Here is a 25,044-nt window from a genome sequence, read left to right as displayed (position 1 = left end):
TGAAGTAAAATAAGTTTGATAGCTAATGCATAAACTTGAATGAGTCCAATAAAGAAGGAAGAATTAAAGAGAATCTAAAGAAAGAGAGTTCAGATAAAAAAGAAGATGATTATGACATCATAATTTTCATGCATTTTTCACTTGGTCTTCTCTTATTTATTAAAGTCCACATTCACATTTTCTATATTACCCCTATCAACTCTTTAACTCATAATATCTGGGAGAATCGAAATCAAAATCTTAAGAAAAATATGCTCTAAATTCTCAATTCATGACTAACAAACAAACTCAAGTAAATTGACTTTTCATTAATGATATATATAATATAAATATATAATTGTATATATTCAGAAAATTGATGACATTAGTCATGCCTTTACACTTTTGTTTTTTAGGGGTCATGCATTTACACATCAAAATTATAGTAACGGAGATGTATTGTTTTAATAAATTTGAGTGGACAAAATTATCGATAAATACCAACAAAAAGAAAGATTATTTGGAGACATTGAAAGGGACAATTGTTGGACAAGAAAGATGACAAAGAGAGCAGCAAGTTGTAACGATGAATGACGTCACACATATACACTTCCATTGCGGAAAATGGACAAGAAAATTAATTTTATAAAATGAGAAAAGCAAGATAAATTAACCACGTGATGAAAATCCTCTCCCACTTGGGCAACTTTTAACACATGCGAAACTTCATCGAACCTTAGTTAGTCCATGTAATTCATTATGGTTTCCCAATAAAATAATAGTCACCATCCCCATTTAGACTTTAATAAAATATCAAATCCAAAAATTCAATACCTTATATCCAAATTCATGAACCTACATTCCTATAAATACCTCACTTATTCTCAACATTTCAACTTCGAATATTCAATTCAACCCTCTCTCTAAAAAACATCACAAAACGAAAATTTCATTCCTTCCACACTCTCCAATCTCCATAGCAAATTACAACACAAAAACTTTACCAAAGGCCACAACATGTACGGAAATAGTAATTTTGATTCCGATCTTGCCCTTTTAGACTCTATTCGCCGCCACTTGTTAGGAGAATCCGAATTTATATTCGGTGCTCCAACAAATGTTTCGGGTAATACCCGAGTTTTCTCTCGGAGCTCCAGTTTCAGCAGCTTATACCCATGTTTAAGTGACAATTGGGGTGAACTACCACTCAAAGAAGATGATTCTGAAGATATGGTACTTTACGGCGTCCTCCGCGATGCCGTAAATGTTGGGTGGGTCCCGTCTCTCGAAGTCGGGTCACCCGAAAGTGTCTCATCGGTTTTTCCGTTAGAAATGACGGTGAAACCGGAGCCGGATGTTATGCCGGTGGAGAATGTCCTCCCGGTAGCTTCAACAGCGGAGCAAGTGGTTCCTGAGGGGCCAAAAGCTGCTCCGGTGAAAGGAAAACACTACCGCGGTGTGAGACAACGGCCGTGGGGGAAATTTGCGGCGGAGATTCGTGATCCGGCGAAGAACGGAGCTAGAGTTTGGCTTGGAACATTTGAAACCGCTGAGGATGCGGCTTTGGCTTATGATAGAGCTGCGTATAGGATGAGAGGGTCAAGAGCTTTGTTGAATTTTCCACTTCGGGTTAACTCCGGTGAACCCGACCCGGTTAGAATAGCTTCAAAACGTTCTTCGCCGGAACGCTCTTCGTCATCGGAAAGTAATTCTCCGGCGAAGAGGAAGAAAGTAATGACAGCTCAGAGTGGATTAAAAACAGGACAAGTGGGAAGTCAAGTGGCACAACAATGTACACGTGGAGGACAGTTATTGGTTTCTTAATATACGGTTCTACCGTACTAGGAACAAAAAATGTTTAGGTTAATGTTGTGTTGTGTTTCTTCAATGCAATTTGTAATTATCCGAAGACATGTGTGTACTGTGTATAGCACTATGCAACTATTCCTTCTTTTGTGCCTACACAATTTTGGAACCAAGGAAAAGGATGAAAATGTAGCAAAATGGTGATTCATGAGGGAGACAAAAATGCGGGAGAAAAACAAAAATTGAAAAAATGAGAAATGAAATAATGATGTTTAAAGGATAGTGAATGAAGTGGGGTTATGCGATGTAACTTTGTGAATATAGAAATTCTTATTTGTTTGATCAAAGTTATGAATGTGTTAATTGTGATAAATGAGATGAGACCCACCTTGGCTTTTCTATTTCCTAATTGGTAATGTAATGATCCAAAACTGTGTAAAGAATTGGGTTAGAAAATGAGAAACGACCCTTCTAATTTTGATGAGTTCATCGCCATGATCAATTATATCAATTGTTATTTTTAGTGAGAAGTATAGTATAACCCAAAAAATCTGCAATGAAATATGCATGCAAACAAAATAACGCCACCATTATTGTAACAAAAGATAAGGACAAGACAAGCCAAGTTTAACTTATTTAGCAAAGAAAATCCAAAACTGTCAAAACTAAATATCAAACTCTATATCGAGTTTAGCAAACCCCACAACACATTAACAAATACAAAGATTAGCAATTTAATGATTAGGAATGTTAAAACATTCAAGAGGAACTCATTTAATTTTGAGAAATGCTAACTTATGTCATAAGGACACATATTTAGGAACTTAAATGAAAATTTTGTCTAAAAAATTGTGTTAATTTATTATTTTAGAGATTAAAAATTAAAATTTTGTAATAAATATTTACCATTTATAAAATATTTAACATGTGTCATAAATGTACAAGTTAGCATGATCCTTTAATTTAAAATGAAAATTGAAGTTTTTGATTTTTGATTTACGTCAACACCAAGACAATAGCTTGATATGATCAAACAATTCATTAACAACGCATCCATGAATCATGATTCATGAAAAACATTATTTCATGTTTTTCAGATAACCCAAATGCACGCTAATCAAATAATAATAAACTTTTCACGAACCACCTTACCATCAAAATGTCGAGCATGCGTTGTGGGGTGTCCTCTTTTATTAAGAGCATGATAGGTTAACCACGCCATGTGACATATATCCTTTGTACCTCTACACACAAAAGTGACATGTGGCGACGTGACCCTACACACTCATTAAGTTTGTCTCTTTCTCTCTCTCTCTCTCTTCTTCCTAGCACCACGTGGAGGTGTACAAGGATGGTACAAAAAAAGGGTGTCAATTAAGAGCATCCACTTCCATGTCACCTATATGGATAGTATAAATGGGTCTTACATAATATATTATATTACTTCCCACTTCTCAATTATTTTAACTACTCAACTACATTTTTTAAATATTCATACTACTCTTTTAAAACTCTTAAATGGGTCCCACTAATCTTACAATATACCTCAAAAGTAAGGGTCTTGGAAAATTATCTTGGTTAAGGAATCCAAAATCTTATCTTAGAAATATAAACCGTTACTTTTGACTAACTAATTATTGCATCACTTTTTAATAAAATTTTACCTCTTTTAACTACTTAACCAATGCCCCCGCATCGGTTAACATTGTCCCAAAAGTAATAATGAAAACACACACCTATTATTAAAAAATAATAAAAGTGAGCAAAAGTAAAGAATGGAAGGTAAAGACACCGTAGTAATGCAGAGCCACCGTGAAAAAGTAAAGATAGGGTAGAAATGTCAATTATTCATACTACACTGACAAGATTGCATTTGGCTCTGTTATACCAGCACCGATAATTATGCTCTTATAATTAATCTTAATTAATGACAAGACAAACTAACACCATATACTCCCTCAGCCCTTGTTTTTGGGTTATTTTTTAGACAAAATTTCACTTTTAGTCCATTAACTTAATTTTAGATAACAGTTTGGTTCTTTATCTTTTTTTCATTTCAATTTGATCATTTTTGTCCATTTTCATATATATTTTTAAGCTTAAAATTCATGATTTTATTTTCTTATGGTCTTCCAGTCTTCAAATCTATGATCCTCGTCTATGTTTGCATAAGAATATTAGATTTGAAGTTTGAAAATGTATATGAAAATGGACAAAAAGGACAAAATTGAAATGAAAAACAGATAAAGGACCAAACTATTACCTGAAATTAAGTTAAGGGACTAAAAGTGTAATTTTGCCTATTTTCTATTATTTTCTTGGGTTAATTATGTTTTTAGTCCGTATAAATATTCACAGTTTTGTTTTTAGTCCATACAAAATAAAATCACATTTTTTAGTCCCTATGACATTTTCCTTAAACATTTTAGGGATAAAAAATATTGATGAAAATTTTTGACAGGGACGAAAAATGATGATAGAAAAATTTTATACGGACTAAAAATGTGGATGAAAAAATTTATATGCACTAAAAAGTGTGATTTTATTTTGTATGGACTAAAAACAAAATTATGACTTTTTATAAAGATCATTTACTTAATTAACCCTATTTTCTTAATCTCAAATTATTTATCCATTTTATAATATCCGTATGGAACTCAAATGAACTGCCTAATATGAAAGGTAAAGAATATCATATATTTGTAATTAGTGGACAATCAAATACACTAAATAAAAAGATGATTCGTCACATTCGCACCCCAAAACAAAAAAAGTGAATCTAAATTTTAAATACTATGTCTGAACAATATTAATTTTCAGGGACAGTTGATCATTAAAAAGTCTAAGAAAGATTTGACATTTTCAACAAAACCACCTCATAACTCTAAATGATTTTGCAAAATGAATATGTGCCTTCAAGATTGTCATCCATAAGCAGATGATAAACTCCCTTTACAATATAGATTCCTCACCACACATATCACCTAAGCTTCTCCAATCCACCACCTTTGATACCTAAATCATTGTTAATCATTTCAGCCATTGACACGTTATTATCAGAAACCACACTCGCTTAAAACACTCGACCCAACCACAATTCCACAAAGCCCGCAAAAAAGAAGTTAATTGACCCTTCAATTTCACAAATCTCACACAAGTTAGAAAATTTGGGTAGGCTTGCATGAATAGTTAATATCCTAAAATAGCCAACCTGAGATCATTGGTTGGGTATTAATTAAGTCAAGGAAATTCAAATTTGATTAACCTGAAACCAAACTGAATATACTATTCACCATCAAATCACCTCAATTTAAACTTTTTCCTATGTTCCTTTTCTTTTCTCATTTCTTCATTTATTTATTTATTTCATGCTCTAATCACATTTCTCCTTTTCTCAATCTTCTATGTCTCGGTGCCATTGTTAAAATATCAAGCCTTGCATCTTTTCTATGATGTGCTGCCTTCAACCCCTAACCCCTCGTCGAACCTTGCACTTCTTCATTCCCCCGATGTTAAGAATGAGACCAACCCTCAACCACCCTAGATTAAGGACCACATCCTACCTCAAAAACCCTATTATATTTTTCAAAACAAATAAGTTTTAGTTATTAAATATAATCATCCAACTAACCAAATTATATTCGTTTCTCAATCATAAATGTTACACACCATTGAGCTAACAATTAACCAGAAGATGAACGATCATCCCACATAATCTAACACCGAACTCAATTATAGGAACCATATATGTCATTTCAGCCTATCAGCCATTGAGGAACCCTTCAACAATTCAACAATATCTACTATGAGTTCCATTACTATTCCATCTAAAACACTTGCTAAACTGCCTTGGTACCACAATAAAAAACCACTAGACTAGTCAATTACAAACACTTTATATGTTTGAACCACAAATAACAAGTTTAAATGAAGTCATTGTTCGATCAAGAATTTGTTGCACAATGTCCCTACAATGTCGTCACCGTATGTTAGTTCTCAGTCCAATGACTGGGGAACTTTTTGTGTTGGGATAGAGACTAGAAAATTAGAGGTTCAATTTCGAGGGGTTATACTAGCAAGTTTTTTTTTAAGCAAAAAAAAAGTAGACTAAAATAAAGAAAGGAAATACAAGATTGGAGAGCAAAAACATGATATAGTAAATCAAAGAAAAAATGTAAGTCAGCCTTAACGAGTAATACAGACGATGCCAAAATATTGTCAAAAAAAGAAAAGAAAAAGAAGACAATGTCAAAATATACAAAAGTGGAACCAACCCTAAAATGTAATAAACAGACAACCCTAACGGATAGTAAACATGATTTTAAGAAAACGAGCATCCACCACAAGCACAAGCAAACTCGTATATGAGCGCGAAATCAAATTGCAAAAAAAAGAAAAGTGGTGTGTTAACGATCACAAGCACCAAACCAAAGACGAGCTTAATCGAACCTTGATTTCAAATCTTGAAAACCGATGAATGAATCTGACCATCAACACAAAAATAGATCCATGAACTAATAACAACTCAATGCAATGAAATCCACAACACCATGCATCAATGACCATCAAATGACCTAAAATACATAAAGGCATCCAGATCACGAAGACAAGTGATAAGTGCTAGAAAGTTGTAATTTAAGTGATATATTTTAGGCACTTTTGTTACTTGTTTTGCAAGTTATTAAGGGAAAAGCTGAGAAATAAGTGATTATTGCCCTTTTACGCTTTATCTATCTTACTTCACCCATTTGTGCAGGATTCGAACTCAAGACATCAAGCAAAGAGAAGAAAATCGAGAAAAGTACAAAAAGGCAGAAAAAGGAGATCACTCGCCTCCAACTCGCCATGGCAAGCAGCAAAGGCGAGCAATTCCAGAATGCAACAAAGATCACACGCCACCAACTCGCAATGGCGAGTAGAAGGCGAGCTTACTCGCCATGGCGAATGGAAGGACTCGCGAGGCGAGTAAGGGCGGTTTAGCCTCTAAATGCTGACGTGGCACAAACCCAATGGGGAAGAAACTTCAACTCGCCACGGCGAATGAAGCAGCTCGCGAGGCGAGTGAAGGCAGACTCAGAATTCTATAAATAGCCCACTCAACCATTTCAGAGAAAGTAGTTTTTACATAGTTTTTCACTTAGTTTCTCTCTGTGTTTTCACTTGTAATATTCTTAGAGAGAGAGAGATAGGGCTTGTGCTTTATAGAGTGAGAGTGATAGAGAGTGGATTCTTCATCCTTTGTTGAGACATCACAAGTTGTAATGAATCTTGCTTCTTCAATTCATTCTTGCAAGGCTTCCATGACAATGAGTAGCTAAATCTCCTTTGTTGGGATTAGAGGTACTTGATCATAGTTTAACATGTAATCGTTTGATCTATAAATATATGGTTCTAGCATTTGAATTGATATTGAGGTTATTCTTGCACTTTAATCTTTATCTTTGATTTAATTGTGATTGAGAAATACTTTTGAATCTAGGTTTAGAATAACCATCTATCAAAACATAGTTTCTAGACATGGAATCGATGTTTTGATAATCACCTTGAGTATCCAAGCCTAAAGCTTTCTTATCATTTAATAGATTGAGAAATCATCGATTGAACGATAAGATCGACTCTTGAATCATTCAATAGTTTGAGACATCGACCATTGAATGATACAATTGATTTCACAATATTGTTTGGACACGAATGATGTTGTCGAGGGATACGTGATAATATCAAAGAAAAGCTAGAATCCATGTATGATCATTAGGTTACGTGCGACGCTCGATCAAGGAACTCTAATCCTAACAAGTTTTACGCCCTATTAATCTCAATTTTATCATTTGCAATTTAGTTACTAAAACAAACAAACAACTTATCTTTTAACTTAGAATGATAATTGGTGTCGAACGGTCTGCAATATCGCACTAGTCCCTGAGGAGACGATATAAATACTTGCAATTGTTTGATGCAAAAATACTACATCAACAAGGCCCTTTTGATCAGTCAAGGATACTGAAGCCAATCTAAAGGGATGACGTGGACAAAGTGACGATGGTGGCGTGATTGTAAAACAAAACTCAGCCACCGTCGTAGAATGCTCTGAACAGTTGCAAACCCAAAGTGAGATCAGCATCAATGAATGGAACCACAAAACCCTTGATGTGATGGATGTTAGGTTGTGTGAGTTACACAAAAGCACCCAAAAATTGAATTGGTTGAAAGAAATTTGAATCTTATGTTTACTAGTTCGTTAGTCTAATTAAATATATATTTGATTACTTATTTAAATATATTCATATGAAATAAACTTTGAAAATGTCAAGTTTATATTTGAAAAAATAAGTCTATAACATGTCATAGACCAGACTTAGATCTTAAGACATCTAATAAATCAGATTTAAGTATTATAAAGTCTAACTTGACTCAATCTATTTTCAACCCAACTATGAAACAAAATTTTGAAGAGGTCTTGATGAAGAGTATTCTTCGGAGTACCTGAAGTTTGGTTAGGTATTGTATCTCAAAGACCAAAAATATTTTTAACAAAAATAAGTTTTGCAATTTAATTTATTTTCTATCAATATTACTTACACATGAATAGGAGGCAAGCAGACAACAAGTTGCGCTGCTAGACCTTTGTGGATATTTATTTTTAACATATTAATATGGAAATATTACATAGTAGCATAATTGGATGATAGATCCCACTTTGTTCACCCTTATGAATTGGGCATTGGTGTCACCAATGAATTTGGTTCACTAACAGTAAACACAAGAAAAATCGACACGTGTAGTAAACAAAGCCAAACCAAGATGAAATGTTTTAATTTTTTTTTTAAGAAGAAAATGAAATATTTTTCACCGTTATAGATTTTGGACATAATTGTTAATAAAAAGTCCAATAAAAAATAATTTTATGACCACTTTTTTATTCAATATCTCTTTTTTTTTGGACAAAATAATAAAGAGAGAGTTAAAATACAATGAAAATGTGTGAGAGAGGTGTTTTAAAAAGTTATCGCAAAATTATTGTACAAATAAATAATAATAGTTATACAACTATTTAATGATAATTTTTGTGTCGATTTTTCTTTTCATTATTTTTATTGGTAAAAATAATAGTGGAAAAGTTGTTCAAATATCATTCAAGATTAATTCTTAAAAAAAAAAATCCAAGATTAGTCTAAGCTAATTAAGAAATTAGTGACATGGCGTCAACTGCCAAAAGACACCGCACGTGGGTTCTTACGACATTATGGTAGACCTTGAATTGCAGGTTTGCATATTATCCTCAACCGTAGACTTCAAACTTTGACCTTGACTTTTCTCCATGTTCTCCTATTATTCAAGGATTTAGAGTGCAAGCAAGGACATTTTTGAAGCAAAAAATTAATCCCCAAGTAAGAACAAATTTCGTATGGCTTATTCAATAATTTAAACGCAGTTGATCAAACGTATACACACACTACACTTGAGTCTCCAAAGAGTTTCTAGAAGTTTTGAGGTACTCCCTCCGTTCCATAATAATTAAGTCATTTTTAATAAAAAAAGTGTCCCAAAATAAGTGAGAATTGATCAATTCTTAACAAGAGCACTTAAAACTATTTTTTTCACTCCTTCATTTATATATTTGTCTTAATATGTGTGATTTGAACATATGACTCAGTTAATCCGAGATAGAAGCATTGAGAATTGAGCATCAATTTTTAAACGATGCATGCACACGAGGGCTTGTTAAAAGCGGCCTCTTATTATATGATGCATATACTAATAGTTAGCCACACCAAGTGGCGAGAGATTCATCCCCTATGTTGCTATGTGTCATGTGTAAACTTGTTTTTTAATATTTGTGTTTCTCTAAGCTACAAACGACATGTGCAATGTGGCTGCTTCTAGATACATATGATTACATGATGTTGTCTAACATCAACCATGTAATTTAATAGATAGGTAAATATATGCTTTTTACTACACCCGAGTCTCAAAATAGTGCTTCCAGAAGTTTTGAAGTATTAAGAGTACGCTTGGTTTCACTTAGAGGGATTATAATTAATTTTTGTTGGGTTACCGGAGAAGATCGGGATACCGTCCACATCGAGGTTAGAACAACCACTCAAGTAAGAGAGACATCACATTTTTACCTAAAATCTTAAGGCAATATTTTATCCGATATGGGATATATAACTCACTCTTTCAAACCAACACTCCCCTCAAGTGTGAGTCCTTCCGCTCTTACTTTACCTGTATCGCCGTTCCTGCACAAGGAGCTACTTGCTGCTTGTACCGCCGTTGCGGCTTTCTGTGCAACGACCGGCTGCCTCGGTCGCACCCTTCGTCGAATGGGGGCTCTGATATCACTGTTGGGTCACTGGGGAAGTTCGGGGGACCGTCCACATCGAGGCTAGAACAACCACTCAAGCAAGAGAGACACTACACTCTTACCCAAAACTTTAAGGCAATGGGTTTATGGGTCCTCTTACTTATAAGGTTTTCAACATTTACTATTTTATCCGATTTGGGACATATAACTCACACTTGCAAACCAACAATTTTAAAGGTGTAAAATTGATTTTGACATGTTTAATTATTAGGGTCTTGTTAACGAGTGTTTCCGGAGCACTCATTAAGCAATCCAAATTAAGAAATTATTTCTCAAAAAAGTTAAATATTTCAATTTTCAATGCATTGATTACACAAATTTTCATAAAAACTTACTATTCAAAGTCCTTAAAAAGTGCCTCGAGAGAACTTGTTAACATTTCGCTAATTATTATTTAATAGAATTGATTTTAACTCTAGAGTTGATTCTACTTGAAGTTAGGATTTATAGTTTTTTATTCTAGACTTGATTTTGACGTAAATTTATAGTTCAACTCATTTTAAATAAAAGTATTCAAAACACAAATAATTTTTTATTAAAATTACTTTTAACCAAAATTTATTCTACAAAATCAATTTTGGCACCATAGAACCAAACACATGTTATAACATCAATTCTAAAAAGTGTCTTTGCATAGCATTGTTTAGGAAAAACAAAATTAGTGAATATATTATTTTGTCAAATGTGTGAGTTATATCTATAAAATAATATTTCCTTTTATGAGTACTTTAAACAACAACCCTAACAACAAGAGTTTGCTAAGGCAACGTACCCATTAGAGTATTGATTATGCAAACAAAAAAATTTGTGTGGAAAAAATTGATTACACACTGAAAGATTATGAATATTCTTAATATACTTAACTTCTTTTGTGTTAGTTATTGAATTTTTATAAAAAATGATTTTGATAATCTTGTGTTTGGACGTAAGATAGGTAAACCATTTTTAAGATTATTTTTCCATGAATTGGATTCAGTTCATGAACAATCTATCCTCTAGGTTGCTATGTGTCAGCTGGTTTTTAGTTTTTGTGTTTTTCTATGCTAAAAGGACATGCGCAATGCAATGAGGCGGCTTAGAGTATTAGATGATTATATGATTAGCCAACTTATATTAAACAACAATTTTTTTTTTTTAAGAACAAATATATTCTTGCTAGTTGTTTATTGTTTTTAAGATATTATTATATAATTATCACATTATTCTTTATTTTCTAATTATTCATATTTTGCAATGTTTTAAAAATTGGTATAAACCTGAAATTGAAAATCGACCAATTTGTTAGTTGGTTTGACCCTTATTATATTGCAATCGGATTGAATTAGTTAGAATGTTATTTTTTAAAAAAATTCATAATAATTTTTTTAAGATAAGTAGTCGTTTTGTTTATGGATGTGTAATGGATAATGAGTAATCATAATAGTCTTTCAACCTAAAGAAATTATAGAATAGTCTTCATTCCTATTCGTCAAAGTAGTTTCTTACGTTAAAATGCTTCCTTTAATGCCATGGTTCTGGAGTTCTTGGAGGGTTGAAGCATAAGGAGTCACCATGCGGAGGGTTAAAATAGAAAGGACATGTGAGCATTTCTTGATCGAAAATAGAAGCATTTGTTTTCATCAATGATTACTTTGACTAACAAATGCACAATTTTATAATTTCATTAGAGAAACTATTATGAAGAAGACTCACTACACATTTAGAGACAAAATTATTCATTTTTTTGGTTGAGATTACCCTTTTTATAATATATCACTAATAATTTTGAAAACGGGATAATAACTCAAGTATCACTCTCTCGAATAAAAAAAAAAACAGAAGAGGTGAAAAGGTATTAACACCTTAAATAAAATGTCGTAGATGCGATTCTTCAAAAAAAAAAAAAAACAAATGTCAGAGATGCTCCTAGTAAATTTGTTCTGAAGGTGTTTGGTTTTCCTGGTAAATTTGTTCTGAAGGTGTTTGGTTGTCGTGGTGATGATGGTGATCGAACATTTGACAGAATGGTGATAATAGTGGAGCCATGGAGGAGGGATTCACAAGAACAATAATGGTAAAAGACATCAAACAACAAAATGAATAAAAAATAACTCTAAATTACTACCGTTATATTTTATGTAGAAAAAATGGTGTGAGTTGTATGCTGATGGCCAACCAGATAGAGGCAGGTGTCAAAGCTTGGGGAACGCTAACAAAGATACTTACGAAATTACGAATTACTCATCAAAGAAGTCCTCGTGTTGATAGTAGAAGTTAAACTCATATAGGGGTATGAGTTAATTCCTTATGAACTGAACCAACTTTTATCAGCAAACTACTTTTGTACTTTCTTGGTTTAAGGGGAAAGAAGAACAAATATTAACAAATGTGACACTTAAACAAGCATTTTATTTCTTACTCTTTTTAAAAAAATTAACTATGGTCGAAAAAGTTTATTGTGTTTCTCCTCGTGATTTACTTTGAAGGAAAACGATTCGTCTTTGATAAAATGATTAAATAACTTTTTAAATGGATGATTTGGCTTCAAACATCCCATTCATGTTCTTCATCGTGAAATGTTACTGCATCAAATTTTAATCAAAGTGGCTCAGCTTACAAGATTTCTGAATATAACTAAAAATTTGAGCGAAGACACATAAAGTGAATAAAATGCAGCATGAATACCAGGATATTATACTACATATAACTTCAAGAAATTACTTCAAAATCAAAAGTAACCCTGAAAAGCCCAAAATAAAATGACTGCCTTAATATCCATCACTGGATTTCTTTGATATTGCAATGACATTGAAGTTCAGAGAATCCGGATCCTTCTGAATCATGCTCTGGATGGCTTTAGCAGCATCCTGCAGAAAATTTAAATATATATATACTTTAGTAATTAAAAACAATAACTTTTCAACAGAATTATGGTCATTGACAATTGTTTCTTCATGCATAACCCTAAAGCACCACTTGACAACAACATCATGGTATCTTTTCTCTTTATATGAGTTTGCAGATCAAATCAAATTCTATCCTTTTATTAAATACATGTCTTTCAGGAACAATACAGTTAAAGCCTTAACATTTTAAGATATTTACCTTCAACAAAGTACTTGGTGAGGAAGGACCATGTGATATTGGTGCCGACTTTCTTCCATCAAGCTCATAAAGTTCACCTGCATACAATAACATTGCAACGAGAAATTAATCAGACAAACTTAGGCAGTGTTGTTAGTTGTAAAACGAAGAAAATAGCAATTCATTCAAACTCCACTAAGCATCAATGCTATTGCACAGCTATAACTGCTATTTGGCAACATTTTGTACTAAATAGAAAATATTGTATAACGCTGCTATAACCAGTATTTAGCAACACTGCGTAGGCAACTGCAGAAGGGAGAAGAGCTCATAATTAGTTATAGATATGTACAGGAGCCCAATTTGTTTTGATATAGGCTTTGTACAGCTAGCTCCTATGATTAAGAGGTTTCATACTTTGTTGTTGTTGCTACTATTGTATCTTGATATATTGTTTAGCTCTATTTATAAACACCACAGAGAATAAAATGTTATTGAGGTACATAAAAATAAATTACCATCCACACAAGCATAGCAGATGAAATGAGTATTGACATCATCTGTTGCCTGCATCACAAATATTTCAAACAAAACATTGTCAATACACGAAAGGAAATAAAATTGAAATAAGCAACTTTATTTTTGTTTTCATTTTGGTTGGTAGTGTTATTAATATCAGTGTTTTATGTACTGCAAAGTTTTGCAGTACATTTACTGCAAAGTTTTGCCTCTTCAGGATAAAAAAACAGATTGATGAGTATAATAGCTCAGAAAGTTGCAATTACAAAAAGAAATGTTTTTACTAATCCGTTCCTCCTATCTCGGGTCAAGGTAAGTAGGTACCAAAAGTGTGGTAGTCTCTTAGTGGAAAATAGAAATCACCAAGTATATTAACAAATGGTCTCTCCCACCCAAAATTCACTACCCAACTAGTATTCAATTTCTCTGCATCTACCATGATCTTAATCAATAACATTCCACCAACCAATTTTTTTGGAAAAAATAAATTAAGAGTAGCAGAGATGAGGATGTTGTGTTGGAAGTGGGTAAGACTAACGAGATTGGATTAGAAATGACAACTAAACAAGATTGGATTAGAAATGATAATCTAGAAAAATCATAAGACTATGGTGTCGCTTGATTCATGTAGCTGACCTCACTTAGTGGGATAAGCTTTGTTGTTGTTGGGTACTTGATGCAAAACTTTTTCTCCTTTTCAAAGTAATTATTTGAGACTCGGTCACATTATGCAAGGGAGTGCTTAAGCATTAATCACAGGAAAAATTAGAGGAAAGGCATAAAGGCTAAAGGCTTATTATTTCCAATACTCATAGTTAGTTCAGACGTCAAAATTCGTTGAGCCAGATTGTGTTTTGCTGTTTTCTGAAGTAGATGAAGATATGGGAGGACTTAGGTATGGAGGACTGATCGGGTGCTAGATTGGGAGATCATCGGGAGTCACGAGGTATGGACGGACTGTGCTAAACTAGACTAGAGGGTGGCTTTGGGAGTTTATTAAGTCATGGTTGCGGTTGAATAGCTAAAGAAAAATTCTGAGAGTTAGAGATTGCAAGAAGGCCAAGATCAAGGTGGCGACTATAGTGTCGAACTGGTGAAACAGATGCACGAGATAACAGAGAGAAGATTGGGTCTAATGACGTGGTGAACGAAGCCCTGAAAATGTAACTTTTCAGAGACAAATTTGTATAAATTCAGTTACATACAACAAAATTTGAGGATAAGTTCAAATCTTTAGTCTAAAGGGAAAAAGTCCACAACACCATAATTACTCATCAGTCATCATACAAGGACCTATAAATATAAACTACATTCAATAAAGGTCTCTGCATAAGTATCAGTTTATCATAACATGAGAATAACAATAACAACAAACAAGTAACACAGAGCATTTCTTAAAAAAAAAAAAAGTAACACAAAGAGCAAGATTTTTTCAAATGTATAGGATCATAATTTCAATATAACACGACGTAAAAGAACCTTTTATCATTAGTTATATCTATATTACCCAATACATCACATCAGACCAAAATCTTTCACTCCAATTTACTGTTACCTCAAAAGTTAAATTCAATCAGTAAAAAATACCTCTGTATCACCAGCAGTGGCTGCTACAGAATGAGCAACCTCCATCTCTGTGTCATTCTCGAGAAATAAAGCTCGCTGCAAGATACACAAGATAGAAAATCCAATATGAACATCAAGCTTATCTGAGCAAAAGTCACAATTTCTTGCATTTGCGAAATATAAGAAAGAAATAGAGGAGGTTTGGGTAGGAACACGTAACCTGCATTGGGTCCAAGTTTGCAGTAGATTTGAAGAACTTATCAAAGAATGACTCCTCAACTGATAACAACAAAAGCAACACAAACCAGTGTTGTCAATTGAAGATCACAAAAAAATGGCAGTTTGTTCAAATTCTGCTACGCAACAGTGCTATAGCGCTGTTATAGACGCTATTTCACAATATTTTGTACTATACAGCATATCGCAGATAATAGCAATTCTTCAAATTCCGCTTGCAATAATGCTATAGCACCCGCTATTTAACAACATTGACACAAACTAAATGATATGTAATTGTTAATGCACCAAAAAAAAATGAGGTAATTGGATTGTTAAAACTTACCAAACTTGATTTCAGAAGTTAAGTTACCAAGAGCATGAAGAAGCCCTATTGTACCACAAGCATTACCCACAGTTTGCTTCATAAAATATACTTTGTTGTTATATTCCTACACCAGAAAAATACACGAAAATCCTATTCAAGGGTTTCATCTTAATAACCAATTATATATGAAATATGCTACCCAGATTTCATAGACAGAATTCAATAAAACAAATAATAGATTAAAATATTATATAATTAGATATGTGCACTTACCCTTTTTTCATTATTCTGTTGCAACCGCTCTTCTTCAGACTGATAACAAATAAAAACTCATAAAATCAGATGAAAAAGAAACTATAAATGGTTAAAAAATTAATAAAAAAATACACAGATAAGGAGGGACATAAATGAAGTTAATATGAAAAAATAACCTTGGTGGTAAGGGGATATAGAAAAAGCACGGCAAGAACTGGCTTTGGAACCATTTCCAAAAGCTCATCATCTAATCCATACACATCATGGCACTCTGCTTGATTCTCTTGAAGACCAAGACCGGAAAGGAACTGCAACTCACCGAAAATAAAACAACTATAGGGTTTATTCATGCATGATGCTAACTTCTTTTAACAATAAAAGCAAATTCATTCAATAGAAAAAGTCGCAATTACAATGTAGTACCATACACTTAAAAGAAAAAACTCTAGGAGTTAAGCCTAAACAAACATAAACAGCAATACACAAAGAGTGACTAAGATCCAAATTTGAATGACTAAACCAATATCTAGAACCTAACAACCAACTTAGGCTTTGTTTGGGAGTTTGGAGGGGAGGGGAGGGAACGGTTTTGGAAAAAAGGAAGGAGCAAGTGGAAGAAATAGAAGACATTGGGAGGAGAGGGCTTTGGAGGTTAATTTTTTACTCATAATAAAAAATCCCCCTCATGTGGGGGAACTCAAAAATTGTATTGGGGGAGGGTTTTGGGGGGTTATGGAGGGATTATATGAATTTTTCAAATTCAATCTATGTTGTTATAATATTCTTAAAATTAAAAGTATATTAATCATAAGTATTAGTTTATCATTCTGTAAAAAACTGTTCTTTCAAAAAATGTGAATTTTTTATCAATTTTTCTATATATTTTTAACCCCCCAAAGCCCTCCCCTCCCTTCGCCTCCAAACTCTCAAACAAAGCCTTAAGGGTATCTTCCACCCATGGCGAATAACTACAAAGAGGAGAAAAACCACAATATTTTTTTTCTATCCAGTTACAGATCAAATTTTTGGCTACTGCAGACGCATTTTGACTATCAAAGATCTCAGAGACGTCAAAATTAGTCCTTTGAACGGAAGAAAAATGAAAGCTGGAGGGGCTGCATAATGTGGTAGCAGTACCAAGTGGTTTCTACCCACACCTTCCTTTTCAAAATAATATGTTTTGACATTCCAACAAACACAAAGTGTGCAATATTTTCCCAGTAAATTTGGAACCACCGTCTACATAAAATAGAAACCAGAGAACAAACCCCCAACTCCACAAGGGAAGGCTCCAAACTAGTGGAAGAGATGTGGCGCAGGGCCGACCCTCTGCAAGTGGCAACAAAGCCCTTAACACATGGCCTCAAAATTAGGGGCCTTAAAATTGATGTGTCTGATTATGTTTTCTGTATATCAAAATCAAAATTACTGGACAAGTTTGATGTTTTGCTGGAGTTATTAGCACAGACACACGACACTGACATGTCGGACACTCATAATTATAATCATTTGATCATCGATTTTGCCACGGTGTTAGGGGGCCAATTTGATACTTTTTATATATCAGGACCCAATTTTTAAGATTAGAACAGCGTTTCCTAAATGTTTTAAGATGACCCTGGTGGCTGTGCAGAGGCCAAAGAGAAAGAGGGTCGGTAGACAGAAGGCTGCATGATGCTAACTGCAGTATCATACAACTACATCAAAATTAAATAATAAAAAATTAATTCTTTTGCAAAATTCGTTATATGGGTATGTATTGAATTTACTATGTTAATAATTATATGTTTGGTTCAAACATTGATAACAAAAAAAAAAACAATGAAGAAGATTGAAATGAAGGATGAAAAGGGATAGAAACCTGGTTCATGACATCAGGGTTAGCTTCAAGAGGAAGCCATCTTTTGGAAGATTTGGAAGAAGGAGTAGCCATTATACGATGATTCTTTGCTTTCAACTTTCTACTCAACTTTGTTTGTGTTTAATTGCTTTATGCTTCAAACTCTCGATTAGTCTAAAGATTAAAATGAAGACGCTCTATATATATGATTGAGTATTACTTTTCCCACCCCATGCCTTTCCTCGCCCTATTTTTTTTCCCAGAACATTCCTAGTCCGGATTATATAATCTGAAACCATTCCAGAATATACAATCCGGAATGTTTTGCGATTTTTGCCACTTCATCATGCTGATGGATGAAGATGTAAGTTATGAATAGATGGATCCGGATTATACAATCTGAACAATTTAGAGAATTTCCGGATTATAAAATCCGAAAGGTGTAAATCACCTAGTTGAAAGTCAACAAAAGGGGGTGGTGAATGATGGTTCCGGATTATATAATCGGAATCTCATACATCTGTCTGGAATTTATAATCCGGAATGCATCAATATAGAGGCAGAAGCCATCTGTTTTGGCGCATTTTGCTTGCTTCCAAACAGACATACCATGTCGCTAGAGCTGTCAAAATGGGCTATCCAACCCGTTTCGGGCCGATCTGAACGGGCAACGGGCTTTTTAAGGCCGGGCTAAACATCCCTATTTAAATAAGGGCTGGAATAATTGAGCCCGAGCCCGGCCCTATACAGGCTCCCGAGCCAGCTCGCCTTACTTTTTAAAAAAAAAAATCCTTTAATGAACACAAACGTAAAAAAAAAAAAAAAAAAAAAAAAGGAACCAAGACACTGATGATTCATTTTAGTAATTAAGAGGTCAAAGAATACAAACAAGTTAAATGAAGTGATTAAAGTTGTTGAACCAAATTTTAGAAAGTTTTATGATTTCATGGCCACTGAAAAGTCCTAACTTCTCGTAAAGAAGAAAAACTGTATTTGATCGTATATGTCAATCTATTATAGTACAAGTTATGATAGTTTTTATCTTAAAAAAAAAAGAAAAACAGTTTAAAGTTTCATGGTTCCGAACAAAACACAAAAAAACATGACAATTTCGAAACTTACACAAAATTGTTACGAAACATAAACAAAATTAAAATCAAAACAGAAAAAGAAATGAAGGGTGCCTTTAACATTGAAAAAAAATTGAGAGCCATGAACATAAAGGTACCGCATACATAATATAATAAAAGTATGGTCTGAAAGTCATGTATAATTGAAAGCCATGAACATTCTTTCCTCTCCTTTTGACGGTAAGAAAGCTGTAATTTCCATTACGCGGGCTGCCAGGCTACCCGTAGTCCGTACGGGTTGCGGGATTTTTTGGGTTGGGCTAAAAAGCCCTGCTAAAATACGGGCTGCAATTTTTAGGCCCAAGCCATGCGTTTTATTCGGGCTTTCGGGCCGGCCCATATAGGCTAGCCCGTTTTGACAGCTCTACATGTTGCTGACATGTTCTAACAGTAAATCGAAGTTATAATCATCAACAAAATATATTTTTGCAAACATAACATTAATCAAACGTAATTAAAAATTATCCAAGATTACATAATATTAAAAATTATCCAAATGTTACATCACCAAAAATTATCCAAGATGTTCAAACATTAAAAGTAAATAAAATACGATCAATCCCTAATAACTACACCCCCAGCACCTCTGCCACCCTCAGTAGCTCCCCGGCGACGGTAAACCCATCGTGCACCTCTTTCAAAGCATCCTCTAAATGTAGAGAGAGAGAGAGAGTGAATGGTGAAAGTGAAACTGTAAAAATGGAGGGAGGGGGGAAGTTCCTTTTATACTTCGCAGTTGTCCGGATTTTATATTCCGGAATACGCATTCATGTTCCGGATTTTATAATCCAAAAGGCATTTTCATAGTTTGCATAAGACGTACGAGAAGGCCATAGGATAGGAAAAGTAATAGTCTATATGATTTACGTTTGTATTGTGTTGATATTAACGGGCCTGTTAGAATAATTGCAAAAAGAAAAGAGTGTTTCTTTTCCCACCCACACATGCTTCAGATTGTATGATTAGAAATATTGTTGGTCTTGAGATTATATAAATTATCCTTAAAATTGACCATAAATAATTCATGAGTGAAAACTTATTTTGGTTTCTCGCAACTTAATTTATTTTACAATAAAAAGTAATACTTAAACTAGTTCATAATTTTTTTTCATACTGAAGATAAATTAGGCGCTTTATTTTTAATGATTCAGAGATTAATTTATCATATGTATAAAATATCAGAGACTTAATATTATTTTTTTGTCAAAGACTAAATTGAATCGCGAGAAAATATTGCTTCATATCTGAACCAACTCACTTAAAACCAGAAATGAACCACATTTAATTCCTCCAAAGAGTGGGAGTTTATGGTGGTGCATCTAGCAAATTATGCAGGCATCAATAATGTTGGGATCCATCCCTTCACCTGGATGCTCTCTACCTTATGCAAGATGTTTTAGTGGTGGATTTACACGGTACTTTGTTTTTGCTTTAGAGCTTTGGCTTCTCGAAAAGAAAACTCCTTCATTTTGTTGTTGAAAAGAATGTAAGTAACACTTAATTTGGTTAGAGATGCCACAATAGACAGTACTATCAACTTAGATAACAGTCCCCTGTTACCGTTCTGCTGTACTATAATTGTATTACAAGTATCGATTTATTTTCCCCGGAATATACAAGTTTTTTGTCATACCTATTAGATGTCCAATAGGTTGGTAAGGGTTGCTTAATCATCCAAATGGACTTTAATTTTAAGTTGAATCACAAGTGTATACTATAGTTACAAGACAGATTAATTATTGCCTGTACATATCCTTAGTAATATTTCAAAACCATCAGAAGACAAGAGAAATAAAATTTTGAATCTTTACATTGGTCATATAAAATATGAGAAAAAGCACAAAGCCTTGGGAATAGTGTCTCAAGTCGCATGATTGTAGAGGCAAAGAGTGGTGACAGTTTCTCATCTAAGTTGCCTCAAGCTTCTATACATCACTTCAATCATTACATGATAGACATTGCTCTCTAGCAACATAGACAGACAGATAATTAGCCAAATATTCCTTTCACTCGCCAGTGAACCTTGGTTTCCGCTTTTCAGCAAATGCAGCCAAGCCTTCCAGTCGATCTTTGGTATTCAACACCTGATCATAGCAATCTTCTTCCAAAACCAAAGCTGATGTTAGATCGGTCTCCACTCCCTCGTTAATAGCTCTTTTAGCCATCCTTACTGCTACAGGGCCCTATTAAAGTTTACTCTAACTTATTAGCATATACAATAGCAACCATGCCTTATCTCAAATGTCAAATTTTCAATTAAAAAGGATTGTTTTCTATTGGAAATTTCATACCTACAAGTATTTTCTCTTTATACTATCCAAACAACTCTGAAAATTAATTATAGGCTAACATTTTCTAACATAAAAATATTGTTCATGGAGAACTTCTACCAAAATATATTCTAATTAAAAGTAAATTCGGACAATACTCTCTTGAGTCTTGACTGGCATATTCAGATTACCAGGGTCAATTGCGCCAACTGAATCATTAAAGTATGTTTTGCGAAAGAAAAGTTTAGTAATGTGTTCATCAAAAGTTAAAACTTGTATGTAAAATCTTTTCCTCTTTCATAATAGACCACCTTTGAAAAATGAAAAATCAATATTTTAAAAAAAAACAGTCACTGCCATTTATATATGGACTTGTGACGGCCCAAAAAAGCCTGATCCCTGCATTTCTAAATGTCATAAAATACACTGCATCAGTTTCAACATAATATAATTCTGAGAGATACCTTTTGATTGATATCCCGAGCAATTTCAAGTGCCTTGGAATGAGCTTCACCAGCAGCAACACAGTAATTGACAAGACCTGCGTGAACATATGATCATTCAGCTAAGCATCATCGCCGTTAGTCGGGAAAAGCAGAGAGATAATTGGACTACTTTATTTGTGACACGGAGCAGCAAGAATTTAGTAATTTTTTCTCGTGGCAAGAATATAGTTTTTGTTATGGAGGATTTTTTCTTTGCTTTCCAGGAGTTCAACATGAGATGGCTACTGGCTAAGAGTAATAGAGTCATACAATTGCCAGGTGAACTCTCCAAGACAATGGAAGTTTGATAGAAAAAATCTTCAACTTTAGAATGTCTTGAATGTTTTATAAGTTAAATAGTGACTCTAATGATCCTCTTATATCTTTGTGCTTCATAATCTTGTTACTAATTTGAGAAAGAAATGAGTCAATTGACCAATCAACATACCCATCGACAGCGCCTCGATGCCATTAATCTTTCGACCAGTAAAAATAATATCCTTTGCTACTGCTTTTCCTACCAATCTAGGTAGTCGCTGTGTTCCACCTGCCCTGTGCATGACAAGATTACATGAGATCTGATCTATCCCAAAGATCTGAAGTGTTGTCTGCAATATTAGAGACAACTTTCCAAACACAAGTTGGTTATTTATGCTCATTGCAGGCTTTAGGGGCTTCGACTCATTCTCAGAGCAAGCCCATATAAACTTGATACCATTCTCAACTCAAACAAAAAGCAAGTCAATGGTATCATAGCAAGAAAAGAAACTATTGTTCTCAGCATATTGTATTGTACTCATTGCACTCGTTCGTAGAAAATTTTAAATTTTATATTTATTTTCCATATTTCAGATATACTCTCCATTATGTATCTGGAAATTTTATATCTACCTATTATTTTATTTTGGTAGCAGAACTGAAAAGACGCATGGCAGAAAGATGCAATATGCTGAAGAGATTTTGTAAACATCATACCCAGGGATTATAGCAAGTCCTGTCTCTGGCAAACCCATCAAAGCATTTGCTCCTATACCATGAACAAATAAACAGTTAAAAAAGAAAGGCTTTAATACTTACATCACACTCAGAACCATCCAAACTATCCTAAGAAAAAATAGATGCAATTTGCAAGAGTACAACATAGTTGACTACCACATATTCGAATATCACATGCCAAAGCCATTTCAAGTCCACCACCAAGAGCCACTCCTTCCATAACAGCAATAGTTGGTACACGAATTGCCTGAATAAAATAAAAAACATACAGTGCTGGTTTCAAGGCTCGGTGTCGACAAAAATGGGAAAAGTAAGCACAGACACAGAAAATGAATATGAAAGGTTAGCTCATGAGCTAAATCGCCAATCCCTTCAAACAATAATAGGTTGTGAAAATATCTAAAGATCTCTATAGCATAGCATGATGCTTCATATGTCATTCATTCATTCATCATATGATGTTAAATAAGCACATAGCTAGAATGTAAACAATTGAACAACGCAAACTAACCTCTAGAAATGTCAATGTGGAACGAAGAGAATTCACAAAAAACTTAGCCTCGGATAGATCCATGATCCTGCGCTCCTGTAATCAGATAAACAAGAATCTCCATTAGTTTGAATTAATATTTTCAATCACAGATCACGAAAACTAGCAGTAAATTCAAACTCCACTATGCTATAATGCTATAACTCCGCTATACCGCTATTTGACGCCACTTTGTACTAAATAGTGTATCATGGAACAAAAGCAATTCGTTCAAAATCTACTACTGTACAGCATTATAGCGCCGTTATTTGACAACACTGGTTTGAACGACAACAAGAATCTATTACGGAAGCGAATGAATTGTCTAACAATCGCCTTTAAGCATTTCAGTCATTTTCCTTTTAGGATTTAATAACAAAAAAAAAAAAAAAAAAAAAAAAAAAATTAACCTTTAGATCAGCCCCAGCACAAAACACCCCGGGAACTAAACTGCGGATCAAAGCAACATTAGCATTAGAGTTCTGATTAATCAATTCAAACACATTACTTAAACCACGCAGCATCTCTTTCCCTATAGCATTTTTAGCTTCAGGCCTGTCCAAGCTAACCTCGATAATCCCTGCAAACAAACAAAAATTCAAAGCTATTCTTATATCCCCGATCACTTTAAATAGCGATCAATTAATTATAACTAACTTGTAACGAACTTAAACAATATTCAACGAATTCTAACAAAACTGGAACAATAACATAACAGAGTTTAATTTAAGAAAATAGAGAAAGAAGTTACCGGAATCTGAGCCAGTGAGATTGTGAAGCTTTACAAATTGAGAAGCTGAAGAGTCCAAGATAAGTGTCCTATGGGTATGGTGCTGATGATAGGGTTTCCAAGTTTTGAAGTAGGAGGTTGTGTTCGATAATCTGTTCAACACTCTCAAAGCACACATTTTATTGTTTTGTTTGATATCAATTGAGTTGAAGCTCACTTCTTCAATGCTTTTTCGGACAAGAACTAAATGTGTGTGTGTGTGTTTTGATCCTTTTGCTGCAAATAATCCTCTACACTGCTACACATAGATAACGATCAACTTGTACTATTTGGCCAAATCTGTCCCCCAATTTAAGGAAATATCAAAATAGTGCTTAAACTTGTCAGACGTCTGTTAAAATGGTCCCTCTATCCAAATGCTCCGTTATATGTTGTGTTGTTTTGTAATTGTGTCAACAAGGAAGCCACGTGAACAAGGACCAATTTGATGGAAAGATGAAAATTTTAGTTTTCACTTTTCAACTTCATCTTTTTCTGTTTTTCCAGTTTTACCCCTCTTTTACCCTTACCTTCCACCCTCGGATTTCACTCTTTTCACCATCTTCACCTCTCCAAAATCATCATCATCTCTGGCAATCAACGTTGGATTTTTGAAGGAAGAATTCGTATATGGTTAAACTTAGAATATATATATTTCTATCATTTTAATAAACTTGAAACAATTTCTGTTTCTATAATTACTAGAATATGAGCCGATGAGACTGTGAAACTTGACGAATTGAGAATTTGAAGACTTAAAATATTATGCATTTATGATAATGGGAATCATCCAATAGTTAATGAGATTAGTTTGTTAAAATTGTTATTTTAGTTTCTTCTTTTGTAACTTTTACTTGATTTATGTAAATTAATCTATTATGACAAATTTTGTGAGACGAAAGGAGTGTATATAGTTGGGTAACGT

At 33.7% G+C, this 25,044-nt stretch overlaps 3 protein-coding genes across 3 annotated transcripts; 1 reads left to right on the top strand and 2 right to left on the bottom strand.

The window, feature by feature from the left end:
* Positions 1-848: 848 nt before the first annotated feature.
* On the top strand, positions 849-2,194 carry LOC11405766 (ethylene-responsive transcription factor 2). The gene has a single exon (XM_003608610.4). The coding sequence runs from the start codon at positions 997-999 to the stop codon at positions 1,801-1,803; it is 807 nt and encodes a 268-aa protein (XP_003608658.1). The 5' UTR covers positions 849-996; the 3' UTR covers positions 1,804-2,194.
* A 10,475-nt stretch (positions 2,195-12,669) lies between these two features.
* LOC11411905 (ubiquitin carboxyl-terminal hydrolase 3) lies at positions 12,670-18,120 on the bottom strand. The gene is made up of 9 exons (XM_003608608.4): positions 17,962-18,120; positions 16,277-16,408; positions 16,119-16,157; positions 15,864-15,969; positions 15,522-15,580; positions 15,323-15,397; positions 13,735-13,783; positions 13,238-13,314; positions 12,670-12,999 (listed from the first exon to the last, which is right to left on the bottom strand). Exons 1-9 carry the CDS (start codon positions 18,031-18,033, stop codon positions 12,901-12,903), a joined length of 708 nt encoding a protein of 235 aa, XP_003608656.1. The 5' UTR covers positions 18,034-18,120; the 3' UTR covers positions 12,670-12,900.
* Positions 18,121-20,732: 2,612 nt separating this feature from the next.
* On the bottom strand, positions 20,733-24,389 carry LOC11406894 (probable enoyl-CoA hydratase 2, mitochondrial). The gene is made up of 8 exons (XM_003608607.3): positions 24,102-24,389; positions 23,761-23,930; positions 23,333-23,407; positions 22,978-23,068; positions 22,801-22,852; positions 22,274-22,377; positions 21,805-21,881; positions 20,733-21,253 (listed from the first exon to the last, which is right to left on the bottom strand). Exons 1-8 carry the CDS (start codon positions 24,256-24,258, stop codon positions 21,077-21,079), a joined length of 903 nt encoding a protein of 300 aa, XP_003608655.2. The 5' UTR covers positions 24,259-24,389; the 3' UTR covers positions 20,733-21,076.
* Positions 24,390-25,044: the final 655 nt, after the last annotated feature.

This window comes from Medicago truncatula, chromosome 4 (genome assembly GCF_003473485.1).
Source record: "Medicago truncatula cultivar Jemalong A17 chromosome 4, MtrunA17r5.0-ANR, whole genome shotgun sequence".
In the NCBI taxonomy this organism is placed as follows: Eukaryota; Viridiplantae; Streptophyta; class Magnoliopsida; order Fabales; family Fabaceae; genus Medicago; species Medicago truncatula.
Note: the sequence above shows the minus strand (reverse complement) of the source record. Positions and strands in the feature narration are given on the sequence as shown.

Bases quoted from the DNA above. Each gene is read 5' to 3' on its own strand.
- LOC11406894 (XM_003608607.3), bottom strand. From the start codon at position 24,258: ATGTGTGCTTTGAGAGTGTTGAACAGATTATCGAACACAACCTCCTAC. The intron at 23,069-23,332 runs GTTAGTTTGCGT...TATTTTATTCAG, and splicing joins CCACATTGACATTTCTAGAG to GCAATTCGTGTACCAACTAT. The intron at 21,882-22,273 runs GTATGTTGATTG...ATGTTCACGCAG, and splicing joins CATCGAGGCGCTGTCGATGG to GTCTTGTCAATTACTGTGTT.
- LOC11411905 (XM_003608608.4), bottom strand. From the start codon at position 18,033: ATGGCTACTCCTTCTTCCAAATCTTCCAAAAGATGGCTTCCTCTTGAA. The intron at 15,398-15,521 runs GTTACGTGTTCC...TGTATCTTGCAG, and splicing joins CAAACTTGGACCCAATGCAG to CGAGCTTTATTTCTCGAGAA. The intron at 13,000-13,237 runs GTAAATATCTTA...AATTTTCTGCAG, and splicing joins CACCAAGTACTTTGTTGAAG to GATGCTGCTAAAGCCATCCA.
- LOC11405766 (XM_003608610.4), top strand. From the start codon at position 997: ATGTACGGAAATAGTAATTTTGATTCCGATCTTGCCCTTTTAGACTCT.